General features: G+C 42.6%; 1 protein-coding gene across 4 annotated transcripts in view; it reads left to right on the top strand.

Annotated features, from left to right (window-relative positions):
• KIAA0319L (KIAA0319-like ortholog) overlaps positions 1–17,391 on the top strand; it is an 89,342-nt gene that overhangs the window by 61,862 nt on the left and 10,089 nt on the right. For all 4 annotated transcript variants that reach the window (XM_008585356.1, XM_008585340.1, XM_008585348.1 and 1 more), the window contains 10 exons: positions 143–230; positions 1,546–1,638; positions 3,621–3,753; positions 6,795–7,023; positions 8,297–8,420; positions 9,031–9,163; positions 11,096–11,244; positions 12,308–12,459; positions 13,001–13,139; positions 14,613–14,772. In XM_008585356.1, the coding sequence (XP_008583578.1) occupies positions 143–230; positions 1,546–1,638; positions 3,621–3,753; positions 6,795–7,023; positions 8,297–8,420; positions 9,031–9,163; positions 11,096–11,244; positions 12,308–12,459; positions 13,001–13,139; positions 14,613–14,772 (1,400 nt within the window). The remainder of the gene's footprint in view (positions 1–142; positions 231–1,545; positions 1,639–3,620; positions 3,754–6,794; positions 7,024–8,296; positions 8,421–9,030; positions 9,164–11,095; positions 11,245–12,307; positions 12,460–13,000; positions 13,140–14,612; positions 14,773–17,391) is intronic.

Here is a 17,391-nt window from a genome sequence, read left to right as displayed (position 1 = left end):
TCTTTAGTTAGTTTGCTTTTTTCATTTTGGAAACAGGGCAAGAAAAGAATGCAAGATCCAGCATGGTAAAGTTCAGATATGTATCTTAAATATACTTGCTGCTCTTTGTGGTTGTCTAAAAGATCTTTTCTCACTTCTGCAGCTCACTCCAGGCTTGTATGAATTCAAAGTGATTGTAGATGGTCAAAATGCCCATGGGGAAGGCTACGTGAATGTGACAGTAAAGCCAGGTATGTGTTTCTAGCCCAGGCTGTGTCTCCATTGTTCTCTCTGCAGGACTTCTAAGGAGAGGGAGATTTGACTTTGGAGTTTTTAATTCCCATTCTTTTTTTTTTGGTAATATATTTATTGGGCAATTCCTAGTTCAATATAGTAAAAGGTTTTAGTAGCAAAATACCTCCTTTGTTCCAACAGTGTTCTAGTTGGAACACCAGGCTGGGCAGGGGAAACGTGAGTCACATGGGCCACAGTGCAATTTAGCCCAAGCAATGGCCTCTGTACCAGAGAGCTTCTCCAAGTGGGCCATGCTGAGAGAGGACCATGTGTAGTAATCGAGACACAAGAAAGCCAGGAGCCTAGAAGAAGCATGTAGAAAGAGAACCGGAAGTAATAGGCTCTTTCTGATCTCTTTCCAGAGATATGTGCCTTTGTCCACAGAGTTCCAGGTTTAAACCCTACCAGTCTCTTCCACCTTGAGAACCAAATTCTGTTTTTCTTTTTAAATGAGCCACTGTTGGTAGATCACAGTGCAATAGCAAGTTATCTTGTTTTGCATTTTCAGAGAAATTGGGGAGAAGTTGGAGAGTGGCACATATACTGGCACAAATTCTTAATACTGTTTTCTGTCTTTGTTGGTAATATGAGGCTGCTTCAAAAAGTTCGTGGACAGATTCATATTATCTCAATTCTGTCTTTCCGCGAACTTTTTGAAGTATCCTTGTAGATTTTCTTTTTATTCCTTGAATTTGTAGCCAAGGTAATGCCTTTGTCATCTTAAAATGTAATCAACATGAAGACCATTTGATCATTTCTCAAAGAAAAGGTCGTTGGGTTTCTAGCTCACAGTGACTCAGGTGGACCAGAGTGGTTTGTGACCTTCCCGTTAGTCAGCCAGAGTCACTTCTCACACATTCAGCTCAGGGATGGTTGAGAAACCACCTATCATCTTTTCAGCACAGTCTGTGCGAAGGGATGGTTTGCTTGCCAAGGCCTTTTTGCACAAAGCTTGCTTGTTGTCCACCTCTAGTCAGGCTTGCCTAAAAGCAGTCACTTGTTGCCATAGTACTTTTCATGAACTAAATAGCACATGAGCATTGAAAGAATGTACAGGGCATGGTCTTAGGAATGGTCAGGTTTGGAAGAGGCATTTAAATTCCCAGGCATCTGTGTTAGATTGGCAACCTGGTCATGTTACTTTCCCATGTGGCAATACTTCATCCATCAATTATGTAATGAAACTGATTTATAATCCACTCAGATATAGCCTGCTCTTCCTATAATTTTTAAAGCCCCTCACCCAATTTCTTCCTGACCACTTCCTTGCAGAGCCCCGCAAGAATCGGCCTCCTGTTGCTATTGTGTCACCTCAGTTCCAAGAGATCTCTCTGCCAACCACTTCTACAGTCATTGATGGCAGCCGTGAGTACTTGTCTAAGCATGATGTTTTAGAAGAGCATTTGCTGTGTACTTGGGTAGAAAAGTCTGGTAGAAAATTTGGAGCCAGCTATGTCTGCCTTCTGTGTAGACCATGTTATAAGAAGACCAATCATCTGAAACAACTGATTAGGAAGTAACAAACCAGACAGGCCCTATTTAAAATCCTCATGTGGCTAGTTTTTTTTTTTTTTTTTTTATAAAGATGACCGGTAAGGGGATCTTAACCCTTGACTTGGTGTTGTCAGCACCACGCTCAGCCAGTGAGCGAACCGGCCATCCCTATATGGGATCCGAACCCTTGGCCTTGGTGTTATCAGCACCACACTCTCCCGAGTGAGCCACAGGCCGGCCCTCATGTGGCTAGTTTTAAGTAATATTTCTGAGATGGTAAGAAAGTGGGATTATGCATGTGTTTAGCATTGACATTATTTTAGTTGAAACTCACTGGTTTTCAGATTTACTTAGATGGAGTTGCCTTTCTTGGTTAAGGAAACGGTTTCTTCCTATCTTAGCAAGATAAGTAACTGAGAGCCTGACTGAGGAGCTCTCATGCAGCCATCACTGCCTAACAAGATTCTTGCCAGCCTCTTCTTGGAGAGACTCACAGAATGCACTCCACACCCCTACCTGGGCTCATTAACATTTTACTCTTCAGAGTGACATGAGAGGATTTCTGGGTCTTTGCCCTTGATCCTGGCTGTGTATGTGCAGGAGGTTTCATGCCTGTCTTCTTTCCAGTATTTGCTTGGTTTCTTTTGAAATCCTTTAAGGCCCCATTACCCTGACTGTCTTAGCACTAACAGTGGGTTTTGGCAGAGGCAGTCACTGCTTTATGAGAGGACTCTCTAGTGAGGTTGAGCATTTCGTGTCAATGGTTCTGGCAAGAAGAGGAGGCTAGGAGAATAGCAGGGAAAGAAGGAAGAGAGAACAGGAAGAATCACTTGTGATAGAGAGTGGCAGAAAGGGTTCACATGGTATTGTTTATATTTTATAGATTTAAATACATAAAGGTATACAGTGAAAAGAACCATATCATCCCTTTTCCCCAACTATCCAGTTTTCCTCCAGACAACCAATGGTATTATTTTATGTATCCCTCCAGAGATGTTTTTTACATAGATAAAAAATACATAGAGAGTCTTTATCTCCCTTGTTTATACAAATGATAATACATTATGTGCACTATTATGTACAATACTTGTTTCTATATGTTGGAGATTTTTCTGAATCAGTACATGAAATGCTTGTTCTTTTTTTTTAGTGATTACATAGCATTCCATTCTATAGATGTATAATTTCATTGTATTAATATATACTTGTTTTCAATCAATCTCTATTAATGACTATTTAGATTGCTTTTATTCTTCGGTAATTACAATGTTATCATGAATAATCTTGTAAACATGATGTTTAATGCATCCGCAAGTGTTATCTGTAGGATAAATTCCTAGAAGAAGAATTGCAGGGGCAAAGATAAATATTGCCAAATTACTCATTATAGAGGTTGTGTCAATTTATGCCACCACCATGACTAATAAGTGGTCTGGGCCTCTTTCTCCTCATTTTTACCCACGTAATATGTTATGAAACTTTGGTCTTTACCAATCTGATAGGTTAAAAAATGGCATGTCAAGTGTAATTTTAATTTGAATTTCCTTTAAGCGAGGTTGAGTATCTTTTCATGTGTTTAAGAATTATTGATTTTCCTTTTTTCATACAGTAGCATTTTAACCAGATGTTGCCTGTGTTAGAGTCCTTGGAAAACTATGCAGTGAAATATTCATAGAGAGGCAGAATGACCCAATATTCTTAGAGAAGAAACACTCTGGAGAGAGAGTCTGTAATTTCATGAAGTTTTCCTAGCTTCAAATCTCTGGGTAGTTAGTTGCCCCGGTTTGTGTAAACTGGATAAGTGCTGAGACCCAGTGTTCTCATGTTGTAACTGATGTTTCTTTATGGTCAAGAAAGCACTGATGATGATAAAATCGTCCAGTACCATTGGGAGGAACTTAAGGGGCCTCTGAGAGAAGAGAAGATTTCTGAAGATACAGCCATATTAAAACTAAGTAAACTTGTCCCTGGGAACTACACTTTCAGGTAATTTAGGATTCAGCTTCAAGTTTACTGTAGGCCATTTTTTTTCCCTCATGGGTTTTACATTCTTGTAGGAGTAACTGACAAATATCAAATTCACCGTGGAGTTGGTTGATAATATAGCCTTTGGTTCCATTGGTTCTCTGAGCCCTATGGTGATTGTGATCATAACGATGTTAACTTTTTAGGGCAAATGTCTTTGCTAAGTAAATCAAGGTCTACCGCAGTTAATCCTTCTCAAAGCCTTATCTGGCAGATCTCCAAAATTTTTTTAGGATTTCTGACATTAAGTGAAAGGGCTCATCTTCCTTTGGCTTTTCTCAGGCAAAATCTAGAAGGAACCTACTCCCATCTTGTCTCTTTCCTTTGGGAATTTCTTCCTTAACTTCTGATACCTCAAACTATTTACTTTTGACTAGTGGTTTCTTTGAATATGATTTGTAGGATCTTTCTCTGTTGGGGCTTTTGGAGAATTTGATTCAAAGAAAGCCCTTTTTTGGGAACGAGTGTTGACATTCTAGAATGTGATTAATAAAACTTTGAGGCTGACTCTAGAATAATTTTCCTTATATTTGCATAATTCCTTGTACATTACAAAGCACTTGTATGTAAGAATCATACAAACACGGTATGTAGATGATAATATCCTCATTTACAGCTGAGAAAAATGAGGCTCCTTGTATTTAGTAACATCTCTGAAGTCATACAGTTGGATCTAAAATGCAGATTTTCTATCCCTCAAGTCAGGGCTCATTTTACTCCACTGCTTGACTTGATCCATATATGTTTTGTTTATGCTTCTATGAATGCCCTTCTCAATCTGCTAAAGTTCTGTCCATCCTTAAGGACCTGCTCCATTTTCCATTAGGCTCTCTGAGATCTCTTCAGAGAGGAGAGAATATGACTCTCCTCTTTCCCTGTTGCACTCAGTGCCTTTATGTGGCACCTACCCTAGTTTGGCAGCTTATTCATGAGTGTCTGTCTTCTCATGGATCTGAGTTTAATCAAGTTTTAGACACCAGGGACACAGAGATGAGTGTCCTAGCACACACCTACCATAAAAATCAATATGCAAGTTCTGACACAGCAGCAGCACTCTGACTCAAGACTTCAGGTGAATGAAAAGTAGCTGCCAGTACAAGATCGGAGCTTTCTCACTGGATTAAATGGACATTTGAGTTGGTTTCTACCTTAGATTTCTAATATAGGAATTTTTTCATTTATAGAATTTAGCCTGGGCCAGGTTGATCCTTTTAAAAAATGGTAACAATAATAGTTAATGTTAGCTGAACATTTACTTTGTGCTAGCTACTATTCTTTGCTTGCAGTTTCTCATTTAATCCTTATTTACAGGTATTATGGTTATTCTCATTTTGCAGATTAAGAAATTCTGGCACAAAGAGGTTGTGTAATTTACCCAAGGTTACACAAGCAGTCTGACTCCCTACTTGAGCTTTTAACCACAGTATTAGCCTAAAGTTTTTGGGGTAGATGGGGTATTGGGAGTGATTCTTTCTTCCTAGCCCTCAATTTTTAAAAAAAGCTTATGAAATGATAGGATTGGATTTGATTGGCATTAATGTCCAATCTGGTTGTGATTCATTCACCTTTTCCTTTCTCCTACTTTTACATGGCAGTAGCCTCGTTCTCCAGCCCTGTAGTGAGCTCTCGTTTGGTTCCAGGATTCCTGCAGGCAAGCTGGGGACTGTGTGAGGTGAAAGTCAGAGTAATGGGCAGCTTCCATTTTGCCATCTGTCTGTAACTTGCTTTTGTTCTGACATAAGACATAAGTGGGATATATTTTTTAAAAGAAGAAAAAAACACATGAAAACAACAGGGAAATAGGGAAAAGAGGCAAAACTTCTTTGAATTTTTTCTTTTTCAGGTATTTGCTGATTTGTATGTGTGTGTCTGTTTTTGTGCTCTTTTTCTAAAGGAAAAAATACCACAAAAAACCCCACAAATCTGCTTCAGACCATAGGTAAAAGGTGAAATGGTGAAGTAAAGCCCCACACATATTTTGCTGTGTCTGTGGCTGGTGGTGAGATTTAAACAAACTACATGTCTTTTCTATGCTTTTCCTTTTTCTGTCAGCAAAATGGAAGGAGCCCAAACCTCCTTGCTTGCTTATGTTCACATTTTGAGGTGCAATGAGAAGCTTTAGGCTGTTCAGCTGGAAGGCATCATTTAGGTAAAAGCCTGCTCTTATAAATGAACATTTTTTTTATCTTGCAAATCCTGTTTCTCACTGGCACAAACTGTGGGACTGTTGCGTAGGAGAATTCATTTCCATCTCAAGCTTCTGCCTTACCGGATCCAGTCCTCCTGGTCCGTCCCAGAGGCTGTCTGGCCAGGATGTCCATTCCTGTGATATGTACACAGCTGAAACAGGATGATGGGTGGGCAGCCTGCTGCAGACAGAGCTTGCTCTATTTAATATGTATCTTTTGACTCCACAGGAATAGTGGCCAAGGATGATCTCTTCCTAAGACTTGGTTTCTGAGCTTTGTAATCTGAGAACTGGGCTTGCATCTTGGCTCAGCCTGGGCAGGTTACTCAGTCTGTCAAAGCCTGCTGGAGAGTGGAGTTGATGATACTTACTTTATATGGTTGTTGTGAGGGCCGTATCAGACAGTGCTTATAAAGGTCTCAGCATACAGATGCATACAGGCAGCAGAGCTAATTGGTGCTGGAGACAATTGCCTGGATTTAGATCCTGACTCCACCACTTTCATGCTGTATGACCTTGGGAAAGTTACTTTACCTCTCTTTGCTTCAGTCTCTTAAGGAATAAAGTGATGATAATACTTTATAGAGCTATTGTGAAGATTTAGTGAGATATAAACCACTTGGAACCGTGCCTAGCACATAGTAAACCCTTAATGTTAGTGTCTAGTGTTACTCTCTTCCTTTCCAAGAGGAATGGGGAAGAATAGGTGACCCTGTCACCTTGGTATTTCTTAGCCTTGATTTTCAGTCCTCTACTGTATGTTCCTCTTTCCTTAAACCCATCCCTGATTATACTCCTCTCTCTGCCCTGATAGCTTGACTGTAGTGGACTCTGATGGAGCTACCAACTCCACCACTGCAAGCCTGACAGTGAACAAAGCTGTGGATTACCCCCCTGTGGCCAACGCAGGCCCCAACCAAGTGATCACTCTGCCCCAAAACTCCATCACCCTCTTTGGGAACCAGAGCACCGATGATCATGGCATCACCAGCTATGAGTGGTCACTCAGCCCTAGCAGCAAAGGGAAAGTGGTGGAGATGCAGGTACGAGGGAATGGTTCCTGTCTTTTTTTGCCCAGGAGAAATAGAGGTGCTGGACTGGGTCACCCATCCAAGCCTTATTTCTGCTCCATTTTAATTACCAAAGTCAGCTTTATGCATAGAACATTTAGATTTAAGAAACCCAAAAACAAATCCAGAAAGGTTTAGGAGCCTTTGATTAACATGTTAGCAAAAATCTTTATCTTAAACATTTAGCATGAGAGGAAAAGGCTAGATAGGAAACTTATTCTGGATGACTCCAGAGAGTCAGACTATTTAGATGCCACAAGGGTGCAAATCTTAGTGAGCTCTGTTACAAATTGGAGTGGATTGTCTGACCAGCTGGTAGACTATCTTCTCTCTGGAGATATTTAAGAGACTAGAGCTGTCACCAGGCAGGTGATGTAAGTAAGTAAATAAAACTGGATGGGGGCTGTGGTGAACTTGAGAGCTGAAGCTCTGACTCAAGGGGTCATCTGCTCTTCAGGTCCAGCTGGTTGTTGCCATGTGGAAGTATGGTCTTGACATTGCTTGACAGTCCAGCTTTTCAAGAGAGGACAGAAATTGAGACCTTTTTGTGAAAATTTACAACTTTTAAAACAAAATGCAAGCTGGATTCAGCTCACAGGCTGCCAGTTTTTGCCCACTGTTCTACAGGAAGTTCCTGCATTGGAAGTTTGCCCTAAATTATTTATCATGTTCCTTCTGATACTCAAGATTCTATGTTTCTTGATTTGAGGCATGACTTAAAGGCCACATTTTACCTGTCATTAGTTTAAGTACTGTGTTAGGTTTCTCTGCTGTTGCAGAATCTGTACAAACCTGTAAGGGGACAGCATGGCAGTATTTAGCATCCCGAGTTGCTGCCATGTTTTATTGAGACAACTTTGCTGTGTAGCCTCAGTAGAAAGAGGATCTTCTTAAACAGTGTTTTAAAAACTGTGTCATTTTATTATATGTTCATTGTGTTCTTCTGGTTTGGGTCATATAGACTGGCTTTGGCAATCTCTGCGCATTTTTCATACTCTATTGTGAGTACTCTGGCTTTATTTGAAACTGCTGCTATGTCAGGTTGTCCCCTTGCAGGGGGAACCTTTTAGTAAGATGTCTCATAATGTCTGATTCAGCGTTCACTAATTATGCTGAACTGAGAGGTAACAGCCCGATACCAACTTAGGTTTAGAAAACTGGGTAAACCATTTCTACCAAAGTAGGAATTACTGTGTAATGTGGTGATTCTGGGAGTTTGATTTTCCACTTCTGTATTTATGTGTAGGGTGTTAGAACACCAATCCTGCAGCTCTCTGCAATGCAAGAAGGAGACTACACTTACCAACTCACAGTGACTGACACAATAGGACAACAGGCCACTGCTCAAGTGACTGTTATTGTGCAGCCTGGTAAGTTCCAACCTTGTGTTTCAGGCTCTTCTATTAGCTGGTCCCTTTCACCTTGGGGGAGAGGAGGGGTGGGTTCTGAGCTGTATGAGGGTAGAAGCAGAAGGCACCAATCCATGGAGTTTCTGGCAAGTTCTGTTGTCCATTTCCCTGGTGCTTTCCTCATAGCTAGAGATCGAGTATTTTTACCAGCCTCAGCTTGTGCCCTCCCCTTGGCTAGTTATTGCGCCTTTGAGGGGATGAGAGTCTATGTCATCTGAAATCCTACCATGTCCTTTAAGGGTCAGCTTAAAAATCACTTCCTCAGGGAAGCCCTGTCTTATCATTCAGACCCTTTCATTTGAATTCCTATAGCATTAGATTTCAAATTTAGCATGGTATTATAACTTCGTTACCTCCTACTTTCTTTCTTTCAGAATTGTGTGATAGTTTCAGTCTTATTATATTCTTCACTGTGAGCACCCTGATGGTGTCCATATCTCCCACAGTATCTGATAGTTCTGTAGGCTGAGAGGCAGAGTTCCCATGGCATCCAGAACATATGTCCCAATTGGTTCCTCAGCCTTTCACATCTGGACTGGCTGCTTTTGACTTCCAGATCTCTGTTTTCCAGAAAACAACAAGCCTCCTCAGGCAGATGCAGGCCCAGATAAAGAGCTGACCCTCCCTGTGGACAGTACAACCCTGGATGGCAGCAAAAGCTCAGATGATCAGAAAATTATCTCATATCTTTGGGAAAAAACACAGTGAGTATTGACACAAACCCATGTTTATACAAATCCTCTAGACCTTGGAAGAGCCAGGTTTTATTTGCTTTTAAGTGTTGACTTGCTCCTATTGGCTTATCCATGGGGGGTACCGAGAGAGAAATGTTTGCAATCCCATACTTCAACTCTAAAAAAATGATATTATAAATAATTTTTGTAAGAAAGAAAGAATGCTTACCATCAGCTAGTCCCCAGGTAGTGCTGTGTGGTCCTGGTGCTTTTGCAGGTACAATCCATCTGCTGAAATGCATAGTTTAATTACACTTGAGAGGCAGGATGGAAGGGGTAATGGAGCAGAAAAATACTGTTGCTCAAAATTAACTGGGTAAGACTGGCAGGGGGGATGAGGCAGAGCAGCTATTAAGAGGAATTGAAATTTCTCCTACAAAATGAAAGCATTACTCTGTTATTGTTTTCTTGAAGACACCATTTACCAATTAAGTTAGCCAGAGGCCAAAGGCAGTAACCAAAATAATACTAATTAAACTGAAATTACCTAACTGAACCATTCCTGGTTCTCACAGTTTCTTTCAGCTCCTTTAAACCATAACAAATGGAACTCAAATTATATGCAGAATCCCACAGGAAGCAAAAGATTTCCAAGGAAGAGTTAAAAGCATTCTCAGTTTCCAAAGGTAGCAACCATAGGACAGACTGGGTTTTTTGGTTTTTGTTTTTTTGCTATGGTATTAGAGATGGGTGGAAAGGGGATTTAATTTGACTGAAGAAACTACTTGACTTACAATTGCTGAGTTGGATTCTAGAAATTATTTCCCTCAGCTCTTGTTTATGTCTTTTGGAAGACATAATCTTCCTCAGCCCAGTGTGTTTTAATTTTGTTTATTGAAGATACAGCTGATAAACCTTTTAGCTGAGTTTTATTAGTGTAAGTTTACATCAGAGATAATGCTTACAATAGCTTCTTGGAGGAGAATCTGCTGCAGAAGGAGCCACTAGGGTCAGAGGTTATAATTTTAAAAAGAAAAACAAAGCAATATCAGGACATCTGTAGATTTCTCTGGTTGTCCTGTAATTTTAAGGCAAGCTCTGGAGCATTTTGATCCTTGAGCAGAAGGGCTCTCTGGTTGTGTGCAGCCTTGTGCCTGGTTGTTGGCACAGAGCTCACTTCCCTGCTCAGGCTGCCCTCTGAGGCCACAACGGGAACAGAAAAGATGCAGGGTGTCCTGGGTCCTTGACGGCCTCTGTCGAAGAGCTGGAGGGAGCTTTGCTTATAGAGCTGCTGAGAAAAAATGGTTTTGTCCTGAGAGTTCCCCTGCAGCCTTGGCCCATTTCCTTTCCTTGACTTTTCATCAGGAGGGATTTGATCACGTGATTAAGAAATGCATTTTGCTGCTTTGCTGGCAAGAGCTGAACCAACTGCTGGGCCAGAAATGCTTTTCAGAAACATCACTCTTAAGTCATTCTTTTGATCAGAGACCTGCTCAGAGAACTTTCTTCCTTTTACAAACTGGAACAGTAAAGAGTTCAAGTGTTCTAGAAGCTCATATAAAGGATAAGGCTAGATGTGTTTGAAAGCTGGTGAACGGATTTTTTGACCAGCAGGTATCCTGTATTTTGGGGCCAAATGACACTTTGTCCAAATGGAATTTTTTTTTTTTTTAAAGGTGACCAGTAAGGGGATCGCAACCCTTGGCTTGGTGTTGTCAGCACCACACTCAGCCAGTGAGTGAACCGGCCATCCCTATATGGGATCCGAACTCGTGGCCTTGGTGTTATCAGCACTGCACTCTCCCGAGTAAGCCACGGGCCGGCCCAAAATGGAATATTTTTAAACATGTCCTGTCAAGGTCTGAGAAATAATAGTTCATGTTGTAGCTGAGGCAGTGATCGTCTCCTCCTTATGAGTCAGGGTGGGTACAACTTTACCCTCCTGTTTCTCTCCTAATCCAGCGGACCTGATGGCGTGCAGCTCGACAATGCTAACAGCAGCATTGTTACTGTGACCGGGCTGCAAGTGGGGACCTATGTGTTCACCTTGACTGTCAAAGATGAGAGGAACTTGCAAAGCCAGAGCTCTGTGAATGTCATTGTCAAAGAAGGTACCTCCCTGCCTTGGTTTGTGTAGCAGCCTCTTTGGGTTAGGTAGCTGAGGAATCCATCATGTCTTGTTTGGCTGCAGAAATTGACTAGAGACAAGAGGTGGGGAAGAAGGTTGGTGTAAGGGCAGCTGTTATTTGCTTTTCTAAAACAACCTTTAAGTGAAAGTGACTGTAAGGTGAATTTAACTTCCATCCCTCCTTCTCCCCCTACCCAGCTTTTCTTTCTTACTTTCACAAATGAATAGGGAAAAAATTAGGGTTTTTCTTCTTTGCGTTTTTATTTTGCCCCTGTGCTGCCTGAGATTTCTGACTCTCCTGCTAGCTACAGTGACACCTGCTGTCAGACTTTAGAATGACTGTGCTGCACTGCAGCTGCCTGTGCCTGCCCTGTGAGCCTGCGGGCTGGGGCCAGCTGGAAGCAGTTGATTGGCCTTGCCCTGGTTTGCAGGCATAGTGACCATTGAGGGCCTTAGGAGAGGGCCATAAGCTGATAGTGGGACAAACCATCAGATATGCAGGGGACCTCCAGATATAGTATACTGAGCTGAGTAAATACTGAATATATGTTCAAGTAAACAAAGCTCCAGGTGGGGCCAGGATAAGAGAGGTCTCTCTCCTTTTTCTCTTGATAAGGGCCAAGGAAGGAACTAAAAAAGGTATTCAAAGAATAATGTTTCAAGATATTTTAAAGGGGAATTTGAGATATCAGCTGAATGAAACCTATATTCTAAGGCTTTAAGCCACTTTGGGCCTTTGTTTTCTATCATCATTTACCTCCAAAGTATTCCTTTTGGGAAGGCTACTGTGAGAATACAAGAGGAAAGCATCTTGTCCCCTCTGTTGTATGTTGTCAGGAGAACATTTCTTTGGGTAGGACTGGCGCCTCAGATGTCCAGCACTGGTGGCTTTATGTCTGTCCTGTTGGTTGCTGGCATGGACAGGCACTTAAAACAGTTATCCATTTAAGATGCTCTTGATGCTTAATTTCCCCATAAGCATCACGAAAAAGCATTCCTTCTTTTCCAAAAATGTCATATTATTTCAATGATATCTCTTTGGTTAGAAATGAACAAACCACCTATAGCCAAGATAACTGGGAATGTGGTGATTACCTTGCCCATGAACACAGCAGAGTTGGATGGCTCCAAGTCCTCAGATGACAAGGCAATAGTCAGCTACCTCTGGACTCGAGATGAGGGGAGCCCGGCAGCAGGGGTAAGTGTGCCAGGAGCAGGAGAGCTGCACAAGGTTTAAATGGTGACGTGGAGGGCCGAGCCCGTGGCGCACTCGGGAGAGTGCGGCGCTGGGAGCGCAGCAGCACTCCCGCCGTGGGTTCGGATCCTATATAGGGATGTCTGGTGCGCTCACAGTGCTCACTGGCTGAGTGCGGTGCGGCCGGTCTCAAAAAGGACCAAAAAAAAAAAAAAAAAAAAAAATGGTGACATGGAGAGAGGATCAGGAACCAAACAGTCCAGTATCTGCTTTAACCCAGTGGCCCCTTGTATCAAATCTGAATTCTTCTCTGAAATTTAGGGAGGTTAAATGACTTGCTCAAGGTCAGTCTGCAAGCTAGTGTGGCACAGAATGGGTTTCTCTCCCTCATCCTGGCAGCCACAGGCTGCAGTGCTATTACGATCAGGAGCTGCCAAGGTTGAAACAGTCCAGCCCAGAGGGGCTTAGTTATGGCAGAAGCAGCAACAGACTCCAAGGAGTGGTATTTTGTTCTCCAACAGAGCCATGTTGTTTAATCCTGCAGGAGGTGTTAAATCATTCTGACCATCATCCTATCCTCTTTCTTTCCAATCTGGTCGAGGGAACCTACACATTTCACCTGAAAGTGACTGATGCAAAGGGTGAGAGTGACACAGACCGGACCACTGTGGAGGTGAAACCTGGTGAGTTCATTTAGTGATGAGATAGAGTGGAATTGCTGCATCAGCCAATCATGGTCCCTATCCTGAGACCCCTTCCCCCACAGCCTGGATGACAGAGCCAGATGGCATGTCCAGCTTTTTAAAAAAACCTAAAAACCCCAAGCTGAGAAATCTGTTCCAACAATACCCCTCTTACCCACGCAGGATTATAGACCTCTCCCTACTTATCTCAGATGGAGAAACAAACTCAGAGAGGGCAGGGCTTGCTCAGTGTCACACAGCAGTTGTGTCAGAGCCAGGCCTTTGTGTCCTTAGTCCAGCAGTTCCTTCTCTACATGTGACTGATGAGAGAGGGCCTAGGGTGCTTTGGGAATCTAAGCAAAGGAATAGCTTGAGTCATAACATCTCCTTTGCACCCAGATGCAGAAAAATACTTATTTTGAGTCTCAGGTTTTATCTGACAACGAAGGGAAGGTAAAGTAAGTAGGGTCCTTTACACTTTTCATATTTGCAGAAATAAAATTTATTTCTTAAATAAAGCCATGTTTTTGTTTTGCTTTGAGGCTAATTTGGTAATAGGGAGGAACTGAGTATGGAGGTGGGATAGAATTTTATAAATTCCTGAGCTTCTGTTGAGAAGGTATTATCTTTAAACCTACTCTGTATTGTCTAGGCCAGGCTCATGCACGGATGTCTTAGATGGGAAGGGATTTGGGGAGGTCTTCTAGGCCTTGTCCTGCCTCTAGGGAGGACAACAGCTGAGACCCTATAAAGTGTCTTCTGTGTTTAAAGTCAGATCACATACAGTCTACTAAATATGTAAATTATATATCAGAACAGGCAAATGGTGCACCCAAGTATGTGAATAAGTTATTCTGAACATCAGCTTTAACTTCCAAATGAAGAACAGTTTTTAGGACATATTCAAAAGGAAAGCACAGTAGTCTCACAATTGTAAAATGATAGTGCAGCTTTGATGTTTCTTGGCTGCCTGGATCTTCTTTGTGTTTACTGTGTTTAAAGCTGTAGGGACAGGTGCTTTCCCATTACTGAGAAGATTGTTGAGATGGACATTTTTCCTCTCAGTGTTGTAGACAAAGTACAGCAAGTCACTGGAAATTGGATCTGAGTCAGGAAAGATTGCTTGATACCCCCACTTGGCCTGGAGAGCTCAGCAATGCCAACTGGGCAGAGGCTTTTAAAACACTCAAGTGTTTCTCTCTTCCCCACTCCCTTCACTAAGCCTCTGTTGCCTCACTGTTTCAGCCTTATCCTAGCACAGGTGTGGGGATTCTCAAGTTGGTATAGAAACCAGGCATGCTGTGGCAACTTTCCAAGCCAGCCCCAAATTGCTGTATCAGGAATTCACTATTGTTTCTTTCCATCTGAAGGAGGTCTGAATGCTCTGACTACTTTTTTGCCAAGCACAGTCAGTGGCAGGTCTGTGTTAACTCACCTGCTTCTAAAGCCATGACTGATCCACATGCTTTCCAGATCCCAGGAAAAACAACCTGGTGGAGATCATCTTGGATGTCAACGTCAGTCAGCTAACTGAGAGGCTGAAGGGGATGTTCATCCGCCAGATTGGGGTCCTCCTGGGGGTGCTGGATTCCGACATCATTGTGCAAAAGATTCAGCCGTACACGGAGCAGAGGTAGCTGGGTGATGAATGGGGGGAGAAAAGGAAAGACCAGGGGCCCCCTGGGCTTCTTGACTGAGCTGAGAAATAGTGTGGATAGATAGAGAAGGGTGGGTGCTCTAACCAGGAGCCACTCACAGTGTCTGTTTCTGTAATGAACTCTTATAGTACAGGTGTTGTGCTCCACACTGGGCACTGCAGCAGAGCACTGGGGTACAAGGTCAGAGGACGTCCATTATCGTTGAAGGCCATACCCTAATAGGGGAGATACCAAGAAAGCATATAACGTTAGTGCAGGGTGGGTTTGACACAAAGTGTGACATTGTGGAAACACAGAGGCAGGGCAGTTCATTCTTTCAGGAGAGCTGGGGTAGAGAAACATCCAAGGATTTTCCAAAAGCAGGAAAACTTGTATAGGAGGACAAGGAGGACATTCAGAACAGGGGAACAAGATGAGCAGTGGCCCTGTCATGTGAAAATGCAGGGTTTCTTCTGGCAGAAGTCATTTGGTGCAGAGCTTATGGGCCCCAGAATGTGGTAGATCAAGCTGGCTGTGGAGACCGAGAACAGTTGTATTTAAGCCACGGAGTTTAGTTTTAATAGTTTGGGTAGGAGGACCTAAGTTAGTTTTATGTGTGTGAAGTTTTTGTTTGTTTTGTTTTTAAAGCAAGGAAATTCCATAGTTAGATTTTTTTTTTTTTAAATAGAGGTAAGTAGTATGGAGGCTAGACTAAAATAGGGAGAGACCAAAGGCTGAGAGACCAATCAGGAAGCTTCTGGATTTGTCCAGTAAAAAGGTGATAAAACCTGAATTCAGGCAGCAGCAGAAGAGGAAAAGATTTGAAGGAAATTCAGAAGTAAATCAACAGGATGTGGCCCTTTGGGAAGGAAGGTGAGTGAGGCATTGCTGGTGAGGCTGGTGTTTTGGATGCCTGGATGGATGGTGCAGCCATTCATTGAGATTAGGGAGGCAAAAGAAACCAGCTTCAACTATTGAATTTGGGGTGTTTTATGGGTTATGTGGGGAGATGTTCCATCAGATAGTTGCAAGTCTAGGCTGGAACTTGGGGTGGAAGGAAGAGCCACAGACAGGGAGTCACCAACATACAGGCAGAAGTCAAAGCCATGACTATGGATGAGTCACACTGGAGGAGAGTCAAGAGGGGTGAGGACAGAACTCTGTGGGACACCAATATTTAAGGAGGAGGCAGAGAAACAAGAAGTTGCAAAGGAAACTAAGAAACAGCAGTGAGAGAGGTGGGAGGAAAACAGGTGGGAGGAAAACAGGTGGGAGTGGTCTGTAGGAAGTTAAGGGATGATCTGGCAGTGGGGGCTGCCAGAGGATTTAGACGCTACAGGGACAGAGGTGTGAGCACACAAAAGAGGCCTTTGGGTTTATCACTAGTAGATCATCAGAACTATAGTGAAAGCATTTTACTTAGATGTTGGAGGCAGAGGACAGATTTCATGGTTTGAGGATGCAGAGAGGGTAAGAATAACACCTCTTTGAAGAAGCTGGTGCTGAAAATAATATGGGAGGTAGGATTGAAAGAACACCTTTTAAAGGCAGGGAATACTTGCACATTTGTATAGACTGAGGGTAAAGTGCAGAGGAAAAGGGGGTGGGTAGGTAATAAATGGGGGCAGGTCTTAGGGACTGGCCATGGGTATAGCAGGAGCATCCTTTTCTCTGGAGACAGGAGGAGAGGAAAGAGATATGCTGTTTTGGGTAGATTTAGAGGTAAGAGGATGAAATCTGAAGTGTCGTTACCAGCGTCCTGTGAGCCTGGACGTGAGACCCTCCACTTTGAGGAGATAGGAGTGAGGGGTGAAACCTGAGGAAAGTGGCAAAGGGTGGGAGCAGCCCCAGGAAAGGAGGCTGACTTTGAGCAATGCTTGGATCTCAGCCAAGGCTGGAGTCACGAGGTGAGAGCATGGTTCCTGCTCTAGCTGCGCAATACCACTACCTGGAGCCTTTCTGAACTTCGTTACCCAGCCTCGACCCCTGAGGTTATGATTCAGTGGTCTGGAGTGGGGCCTGGACACCTAAAATTTAAAATCTCCTTAGGTGAATTTGATATGCAATAAGGGTTTACTGGATCAGAGATAGCATGATTGGGACTTTTTTTGTTTTGTATTCTAAGCTATGCTTAGCAGCCTGGGAGTAGAAACAGGGCGAATGGCTGCTTGGATTGATCCAAGTTGGTGGGAATTGGTTGGGTAGAAGCAGCAGAAAGATGTTAGCAAAGAATGCTGGTAAGAGTGTTGTTGGCAGGTTTGGTAAGACTTGCTATCACTGCATAAGAGGCATGAGGAAGAGAGAAGCATTTGGATTTTTCTGGGTTTCTGGGTTGGACTGCATTGACTTAGTTGAGTAATTCTGGAGGGGCATGTGATTGGAAGAAGATAGTATATTGCAGTGGGAAAAAGCATGGGTCTTACACTAGACAGACCTGGCTTCTGAGCCTGCACCACTAGTGTTAGCTCTGTGATAGTAAGCAAGTTACTTCACCTCCCTGAACCTATTTTACCCCCTGTGAAAATGCTAGTACCTATTTTTTTAATTGTTATTGAGGATTACATAAGATAATGTTTGCATAATCCCTAAAACGTAATGTTCAATTAATGGTTATT

This window comes from Galeopterus variegatus, unplaced genomic scaffold (assembly GCF_000696425.1).
Source record: "Galeopterus variegatus unplaced genomic scaffold, G_variegatus-3.0.2 Scaffold106, whole genome shotgun sequence".
Taxonomy (NCBI): domain Eukaryota; kingdom Metazoa; phylum Chordata; class Mammalia; order Dermoptera; family Cynocephalidae; genus Galeopterus; species Galeopterus variegatus.
The sequence above is the reverse complement of the archived record's forward strand: the minus strand, read 5'-3'. Positions and strand labels throughout refer to the sequence as shown.